Source organism: Haliotis cracherodii, unplaced genomic scaffold, assembly GCF_022045235.1.
Source record: "Haliotis cracherodii isolate W230 unplaced genomic scaffold, xgHalCrac1.p SCAF_11, whole genome shotgun sequence".
NCBI classification, from domain to species: domain Eukaryota; kingdom Metazoa; phylum Mollusca; class Gastropoda; order Lepetellida; family Haliotidae; genus Haliotis; species Haliotis cracherodii.
In genome coordinates this window covers 5,148,352-5,157,938 of record NW_027266266.1, presented here as the reverse complement: position 1 = coordinate 5,157,938, position 9,587 = coordinate 5,148,352, and the positions used below count along the sequence as shown (strand labels likewise).

At 42.2% G+C, this 9,587-nt stretch overlaps 1 protein-coding gene across 1 annotated transcript; it reads left to right on the top strand.

Annotated features, from left to right (window-relative positions):
* Positions 1-420: 420 nt before the first annotated feature.
* LOC139455275 (uncharacterized protein 6-like) lies at positions 421-8,874 on the top strand. The gene is made up of 5 exons (XM_071236827.1): positions 421-492; positions 6,131-6,298; positions 7,245-7,358; positions 8,418-8,574; positions 8,756-8,874. Exons 1-5 carry the CDS (start codon positions 421-423, stop codon positions 8,872-8,874), a joined length of 630 nt encoding a protein of 209 aa, XP_071092928.1.
* The last annotated feature ends 713 nt before the right edge of the window (positions 8,875-9,587 follow it).

The following is a 9,587-nucleotide window of genomic DNA, read 5'->3' as shown; positions in this document are numbered from 1 at the left end:
CTAACATACACGAGTAAAGTGAAGGACGGTTTGTTACTTTTGTGTAATTTACGTTTCAAAGTGTATCTTTTAAAATACGTAAATGTTTTTAACTTTCCCAGTCACACTTGCAAATATATGGAATACACACTATATCGCTTAGTGCACCAATCACTGACTTTCTAAGCCGTGCTGTTTCCTGTAGGTCAAAATATAGACCCGTCGTCAGCTTCAGTCGTTAAAACATACTACATAGGATTGACGTGGTATTCTTATTGGTTTTAGTTGTCCTTTTGTGTCACACTGTCATGGCGATGACCAATGCAAATGCGCATTCAACAGTATAAAAGAGCAGGTCGTGTTTCAGTCGCATCAGTTGACATTGGCAACCACCGAAGACGCTCTGAGTTTCTCTACTGGTTCGCAAGAAACTTGGACATCATGAGTTACTTCACCTGCCTCGCGGTATTCGTGTGTCTGGTGGCAAATGGTTGGACACAGTTTGTGGGACTGGTAAGTCTGAACATGGTTCATAATATACCGACCGAAAATAATTTAACATTAACATTACATACCTGGAAAAAACATTTAAGCACTCTTAAAAATATATTCCCAGTTAAAATAGCCATTTTTGAATACGTATTATGTATAGATTTTCTAACAAAAGACATTTGTCTTTGATTGCCCAGCTAATATCTAAATACAGAAACCAAAATAGTTTATCTGATGACATGCTTTGTAACAATTCCATGTCAATGGTTATTTGATTATTCACTTAGTTGTTTCCCCTGCTTTTGTTAAAGTATCATGTGACTAGGTACTTGTGACCATCTGGCAAAACGTTTTCTTGTACTAACGTTTCAGCGGATATATGTTGTAACGTATATAGATATTATTAAAATGAGATCCATGTCATCAGTGAATATTCAGATTCATGACAATAAAGACGGTATATAAGGGATACGTGTATGGACAGTTGTGTTTTGTTACAAGAAACAATACGGTATACCCATTTTTCCAAGTAATTCTTTAATAATCTTTTAAAAGCCTTACCTCCAAGTACCTAAAAAGGTTCATAGAAAGTGAGCACTGAAGGATTCCAGATACATACAATAACTGGTACAGGTTACGGACAGCAACTACAAGCGCGAGATGATTATTTTTCACGATTACGAGTATGTTCTGTAACTTTCAGTACGTCCTCATTTTGTCCAAATTTAAATTCATCGCTTTTGACAAAACACTCTTTTGCAGAGAACATTTGAAAATCAAACCAGTACTCTTTGGAGTCTTTATTGATAACAGAACATATTTATATTTCATGCAGAAGCCATTACTGTGATTAGTTGAATATACTGCTGACAAAAAATAAGGTTGGTTGGTTTGTTGTTTTACACCGCACTCAGCAACATTCCAGCTGTAGGACGGCGGTCTGTAAATAATCGAGTCTGGACAAGACAATCCAGTGATTGATATCATGATCATCGATCCGCGCAATTAGGATTGATGACATGCTTCAACCAAGTCAGCGAACCTGACCACCCGATCCCGTTAGTCGCCTTTTACGACAAGCATGGGTTGCTGAAGACCCATTCTCAATCGGATCACAAAAGATAAGGGAAGCGATGGCATAATGACGATAAATGTCTTCTGGCGTGAGGATCAATGTCTGGTGTGTCCACCATGTTGGGCGATACATGCACGACACCTCGATGGCATACTGTTGGTTAACTTGCATGTGGTTGTCGGTATTCCCCACCATTCCGCCTGAAGAACTACCTCAAACTTTCCACGTTGAGGGTGCTGGGTCTCTGGCGTACGCTCTCTGCCATAGTGAGTGAGTATTTATTTATGCCGCAATCTGACAAACAATATGCCAGCAATATCGCGGTGGGGGACATCCCATGTGGGGAATCGAACCCGGGTCTTCGGCGTGACGAGCCAACGCTTTAACCACTAGGCTACCTCACCCCCACCCCTCCTCCATAGAACATCCCACAGATGCTCTATTGGGGACATGTCGGGGGATTAGCGGGCCAGTGTAATGTCCGGATGCCTTTTCGTTGGAGATAAACGGTGACGATGAGGTGGTTTTGCCTTGTCATCTTGCAGTTCAAAATTTCTGCCGATATTTCTAACGAATGGAACAACGAAAGGACTCACATTGTAGTCAATGCTTCACCTGTTAACTGTCCATTCACAATTACCACATCAGTTCGCCTGTCATGTGTGATACCGATATACACCATGGCACTACTGCCCCAAAGCACTTGACGGTTCAGAGTTACAATCAAGTCTGATGTCAACAAATGGACGTGGGTCTCTGTTGGCACCGGAAGCCGGAAGCAACGACACAACATGGGAGGCTACTCCAAACCGCCGGTGATTGATGTGTAGGCCAAGGCTCGGACAATCCCCATTCAGACATCAAACATATTTAAATAAAACACAAAGACTAGTAGATGCAGAAAAATGGAAATATTCTCAAAGAAAAAAGAGTTTCACAAGGTATTTCTGACGCTATCATAGATGAACTGTGGGTAACACACTGTGTCAATCTCCTCTGCAAATATAGCAGACTATATAGACTACAGACTAGGACATGCACTGTTGTATTGTTTAAGCGGAGGACACATGCATACTCAGCTGTCCAATTACAGAACAAGAAATTTTATCTAGCCTCAAAAACTTATCAAACAATAAACTCCAGGACCAGATGGACTCGCTGCAGATTTTTTTCAAAACTGCACAGAATATGCTTATCCAGCCGCTTACACTTGTGTTCAATAACATTCTTAACGGTGGGCACTTCCCAAATTGCAGGCTCGTTGACTTGGTTGATGCATGTCATCGATCCCAATTGCGTGAATCGATGCTCTCGATATCAATCACTGGATTGTCTGGTTCAGTCTCGATTATTTCCAGACCGCCGTCGTATAGCTGGAATATTGCTGAGTGTGGCGTAAAACAACAAACCAACCAAGCAACCCAAATTGCGGGGGTAAAATATTTTATGCCTTTATTTAAATCTGTCAGTATAACGATACAGGGGCATATCACTGATTGAGATTCTCTTCAAACTATTTACTTCCATTTTGAATAAAAGGCTTCACATTTGTTGTGAAAAAAATAATATATTTAGTGAGGCTCAGGCTGGTTTCAGAGCAGGTTACTCCACTGCAGATCCCACGTTTCCTTTACAGGCTTTCAACCAGAAGTACTGCTTTAGAAAAGGGGGACATTTTACTGCCTCTTTATTGAATACACAATGCCACGGCCATGGGAGCCGTGCCAATTTACACTTGTCAGAGGGGTACTCAAAGTACGTGATCTAGACTACCAGATGTCGGACTTTCATTTTTGTGGAAGCCTCGGTGGCTGAGTGGGTTAGATCGCTGACTTTGTGTGCTGGCGATTAGGTGCCTCACTCTGGCCAGTGTGGGTTCGAATCCCGGACGGGACTCAACCCAAAAAAGTACGAGAATCTGCACTTTACTAAGAAAGTGTTATCCCAAATATGACATTTGTTACATGCCTCTTTATTGATTTTTCGAAGGCATTTGGCACACTTTACATGCTGTTCTTCTAACATAATGCTGGTATCTCTGGCAAGTTTCATGATATAAATGCTTCAATGTATTCTCATTTAACCAATGATAGAACCAAATGCTAGCTCTCAGCTTGTTTTAATTGTTCTACTTGTTTTCGCCAGGGCTGCATATTGAGTCCATAGATGATTGTCATATTTATTAATGAGCTTTATAAGAAAATGAAAAAAGGTGGGGGACAAGGAATCTTCATAAATCAATTCTTCGCAAACTTATGTGCACTATTGTTTGCTGGTGATATTTCGGCTGTTTCTGACATTTGTGATTTACTCCAAAAGAAGGTTAATGTTTTGGAACACTTTTGAAATGATGCAGGAATGAAAGCAAATTTAACTAGAATTATTGTCTTTAGAAATTGTGCCCCCACCTGTCTGCCTGTCCGTCATACCGATCATAATCAAGAATTGTTGCCCTGGCTTCCCGCTCGCCGCTACATCGCCAACAATGTTTTCTGCCATCTGTGAGTCGAAGGCAAAACCTTGATTCGCCTGTTAACATGATGTAACGCCATCGGCAGGCAGCCCGTTCCTGGTATTGCCTAGCCCATCCCGATCTTTGCCGTCTATGGTAAGCTGTTGGGGTCACACCGTTCACAGGACGCCTTGCTTTCAGGCGGGCTGCATTAAGCCGTTTTTAATGGTAGATGTTTGAATTCGCCTTCCTGTTATCGTACGGATTTTTTTAATTATAACAGGAGCAGATTTGAATCTCTTGTGTAGTGAAAGTTATGTAAAGAGATGATCGTGTCTCAATGTTGTTTCGGGGCCTGCCATGCCCAGGTCTCATTGCAACTCCACCCGTTTGACGGTACTGATCCCATAGTCGCCAAAGTACACTTACTGATTGGCCAAACATTCAGGCAATGTGGGATATTGACGTCCCACCCCTTACCCCCTACCATCACCCCACACCTAACACTATCGTACCCACATTTCGTCAATTTGTTTGCTCACTGACATACTGTCTCGGAGGCACTTTTAAGCGTGTGCTTAGCTCTGGTGAGTGTCAGTTCCCCGACACAAGCAAATAAGGTGAATCTCAACAACGAGAAAACTCCTGCGATCCTTATTGACACTCATTTATAACTTGATCGATCAGGAATAGTGAGTGAGTTGTGTTCAAGGCCGCTTTTATTACAGTATTCCAGTTATATCGCGGCGTGTCAGCTTAATGTGGGAGGAAAGCCAGAAGTGATGCAGGTCTCAGACGTTTACCATTTCGGTGAAACACACGAGCACGGGTATGGTGCTGACAAACCTAGAAACATAATCCGGGCGAACCGGGATTCGAACCCACAATCATAGGTTTCTGGTGTGCCCAACGGACGCAACTCTGCACAGCGAATCGCGGCGCCTCAGAGGACTGGGCTTCCAGGTCCCCTCAATCCGGAATAACATCCATCAATGATGGGTGTCACCAAAAATTGATATCTCAGGCTCTGTAAACAATCTTGAAGTCGTCATTGACAGAGAGTTGACACAAGAAAACGAAGTTGATAAACTTTGTGAAGTTTGTTACCTCAAAATCAGAAACATCATTGACAGAGAGTTGACACAAGAAAACGAAGTTGATAAACTTTGTGAAATTTGTTACCTCAAAATCAGAAACATCATTACCAAAAGCACATATCCTAATGTAACAGCCTCCTCGTCGGAATGCCCAAATTTGTTATAACAAAGTTTAAACACATTCAGAATTTTGTCTCTCACCCCAAGAACTGAATATGTGACATCAGTCCCTAAGAGCTGGCGCTGGTTGCCTGTGGAGTTCAGAATGTGATGACTCGTGAAGATCCGGGTCAGAATAGGTCTTCAGCAACCCAAGCTTGTCGTAAAAGGCGACTATGCTGGCGTAAGAGGCGACTAACGGGATCGGGAGGTCAGACTCGCTGCCTCGGTTAATGCATGTCATCGATCCCAATTGCGTTGATCGATGCTCATGTAATCAAATACTGGATTGTCTGGCCCAGACTCAATTATTTACAGACCGCCGTCATATAGCTGGAATGTTGCGGAGTGTGGCGTAAAACAACAAACCAACCAACCTTATTTTTTGTCAGCAGTACATACAACTAATCACAGTAATGGCTTCTGCGGGAAATATAAATATGTCGTATATATGCTGGAATATTGCTGAATGCGGAGTTAAACTACAAACAAACAAGCACATCAGAATCAGACCCATGATCCTCTGCCACACCCACCAATCACTGTTGGTATCGCACCACAATATCTGTCCATCATGACTGATACAATCCTGCCAGGTGAGGCAGATCACAAGACAAAAGCTGTCCGATATGATAAGCCTTCTTTTTCCTATCAGGCAACTTTGGAGTGGAACAAGTAGCTGCAGGACATTAAAAAGTCTTCTTCACTACAATCGCTCAAATTGCAACTGAAGACTAATCTATCGAGGCAAGCATACTGTAGATAGCTCATCCAAGCCTCGAGGGCGCTCAGAGCATGCTTATGTACTAAGTACAGAACTATATTAACTTTTATTTTCACAGCAGCGTTAAATAACATAAAGTTCGCTTGTTTCAGGAGGGGTCCGTAAAGGTGGAATGGTTGCGGGTAGTGAACCCCACCCTTAATGTCACCGACAAAGCGTACATCTGGGAAGCGGACTTTGGTATAAGCTACAGTTCGAAGAGCAAGGAGCTGGACGCAGCTGGTATAACGAGGAGTCGCTCCCACACGGAATTCAACATGGTAGGGCGGTGTTTTCATTACCAAACTATCAAATATGTGGAAAAAGATATAAACACTAAAAGTAATTTGTTCTTAGCTTTGACTAGTTTCTGCAATTCCAAACTTAACTAAAGAGGAAAGGGAATCAACCCTTTGACTTTTTTCTGAAACAGTTTTCTTTAATTCTATTTTTCTTCATTTCCCACAACCAACAATAATTTCAGTTGACCATTTAAAGAGAAAAAAATGTTTGCTAAATTTAATTTGGAGCCGAGAGCGCAGCGTTAATTTCTTCAAAACTTTGCCCGATTCCGTGGAAGAATGCCCAGTATCCAGTTCTTGTCATGTGAGCCGGTTAATGAGGAATGGTCGCATTGTGTGACCTGGCAGATTGTATGTGGCCGTACGCCGACGTTGAGTATCGTGTCTCGTATGTCGTGTGTCTAGCTCAGACAAGATTGTCCTGATAGCGAGAGGTCCGGGGTTCGATCCCGGGCCGCGTCATACCAAAAGATGTCTAATGATGGTACTTGTTGTTACAGTACCTTGCGCTTGGCTTTAAGGCGCTAAAACAAGTACTTGTCGGTTCGCAGTCGGTATAATGTGTACTGAATACTGTGTCTAAGTGGGGTGTTCATATTGAACTGCGGCATGGTATATCTCTGTGGGCTAGCACTATAAAATTAGCATTAGTCCGGACTAGTACAATCACGCACGCACGCACGCAAACACACACACACGAACACACGAACACACACGTCGCTATACAAGTGCAATAATAAGCGGTATTTAGCCCAATTTCACCTCACCTCACGTCACCTCAATTACCCGTACTCGATTATTGACCAATCTCCACGATGAAGCTGGAATAAACTGTCACGTTCACATCCACATGTTCACTCACCGAATGTGACACATCTCTCCCAATAGATACACGGTAAATAACCCATATATTATTTACTTTCAGGCTAAGATCGCAACAAAGCTTCGAAGGGATGTTGGTAAAACGTGCTTCCTCCTCGACGTCTCAGCCTCCCTCATCGGTACCTTCAGTGCAACAAGCACCGCTTTGCAGGCACTTGTAAGTGATGGGCACACTCAGATGCAGCTTGGGTGGGGTGGGGGAGATGAGTCTGGGTCTGCACAGCAGTTTGGAAAGTGTGTGTGTGTGTGTGTGTTGGGGTGGGGGGTGGGGGTGGGGGTGGGGGGGTGGGGGGGTTAGCCCAATTTAATATAAATGTTTGTTCAACAAAACAGTTGTCAATTAATTATGTTTTGTTGAACAAAAGCATGTTCTTTTATGCTTAACAATACTACAAAAAGAGAGTCCCCTCATCGGTACAATGTGTGAAGCCCATTCCTGGTGTCCCCCCTCATGATATTGCTGGAGTATTGCCAAAAGCGGCGTAAAACACTGCTCACTCACTCACTCAAAAAGAGAGGGGTATCCCCAACGCCCCCGCGCCCACCCCCAACCCAATACAAATCCCTCGTCTCTCTTTTCTTCCCAGACTCGTTAAGGACACCCAATTTTGTTATTCAAGTGTTCAGGGGTACATTTTCGCTCGTCAAACTACTGTAACAGATCCAGGTTCGATTCCCGCCTTGGGTATACTGTGTAAGGCCTCGCTATGATATTGCGGCAATAACGATACTAAAACGTGCCTAAAACTCACGAGTAAGGATTGGTCCCCAGAAACATATGCTGGTCGCAATGGCTTCGGTGACTTGAATGATTGCGTGTCTTCACACCCGACATCGTTGATCGTTGCTCCTAATATCCATCACTGTAATGTCTGGTCCAGACTTGATTATTTTCAGGCCATTGTCATATATCTGGGATATAGTGCGGCGTTAAACAGCAATCAATCAAAACACTCACTCTTGGGTATTTCTGAACAGAAACTGCTTTATAATGCTGTGTTTGTAACAACTACATAATTATAGTCTATGGTATGTGATTTTAAGCCTTGATTTTGATGACAATAACCTGTTTCCATATCGGGAGAAAAACTATTTTCTGAAACGATTTCTCACAAATCTATTTTTTCAAAAGCCTGAAAATATTGAAGGAATACGTCATCTGTCTTCAACGAGCATGAATTTGGAATATAAGCTATTCGTTTTATTATGACTTCAGACAGTGTTAAACACGACTGTGGAGAAAAGCTACCAAACAGCTGGAGCTATCATGGACGCAGCCAGTCAAAGTGCTTTCGATTTGAAACATCCCTTCATTCAAAAGCAGTGTTCCCGTACAGGCTACAACTACGTGGCGACCACCGAAATGGCCGCAGGTACGAGTGCTGTGTTTTATTTATGTACTTTATGTGTATTGTTCTGTGAATAGGCGCTTTTGAATAGTTTGAAACTATGATGATGTAGACTGTTGTAGTTGTTTATTATGTTGATTTACTGATTTATATTTAATGATGTTGTTTTTGTTGATGAGATTTAATGATGATGATGATGTTCCAGGAGCCCCTCCCCCAGCTGCTAGTGATAAGTTCACTTATCTTACCTCGTGGGGGACTGTGCATCTCTACATCCTTCGGTCAACTGGTCTTGTGACAACCACCACTGCCACCCCTCCTTAAAGTTGTCCACATCACCTTGTATGTCTTCAGAATAAAGTAATATGATCGCACAGATGTATTTATTTTGTACCATTCTTTGATAGGAGGCAGTGCCCGAGTCAATGTGTTGTATATTTGACAACATAAAACGTAAACGCCAGATAATCTCGATTATTCATCACCCCGAGGCAAGGGGGTTAACTGACTTTATAAACCTCTTCATTGGGATCGTTATTAAGTAAGAGACTTCTTTCTATAGGCATTAAAACCTATTGTGAGGTTTTACTTTCCAGTCGGGTTAAATCTTACAAACAGGGACTTTGTAATGTCCCTGGGATTTTATACAATGTCCTGGGTATTTTATTAATTTAACTTCCGTTCAGATTCTAACATGTAGTGAAATGTAAAATCAAATGTCAAACGTTTTCTTTCTATTCCCGAGGATCGAACTCGTAACTTTCATATCTGTAGCCCAGTGAGTGTACCACGAGGCTACAGAGCTGTTGATTAGCGTTACTGGTTTTTAGAATGTCCTTTTCAAGATCCGTACGCCAGCAACAGATATTTTACGCGCGTTTACTAAGGTTCATGGAAAGTATGTTCGAAACATAAAAATGTTGATAAATGTTGTTTTAAGTTTCTTTTTTCGGTTTATAAGTATGGAAAAACACTTTCCCTCTCCCCAGGGCATGCTCTGTCTAACAAAACCTCGTGAGCGTGTTTTCTCCAATACA

Coding starts and splice junctions, on each gene's coding strand:
- LOC139455275 (XM_071236827.1), top strand. CDS start 421: ATGAGTTACTTCACCTGCCTCGCGGTATTCGTGTGTCTGGTGGCAAAT. Junction 493..6,130: donor GGACACAGTTTGTGGGACTG/GTAAGTCTGAAC, acceptor CGCTTGTTTCAG/GAGGGGTCCGTAAAGGTGGA. Junction 7,359..8,417: donor GCACCGCTTTGCAGGCACTT/GTAAGTGATGGG, acceptor TTATGACTTCAG/ACAGTGTTAAACACGACTGT.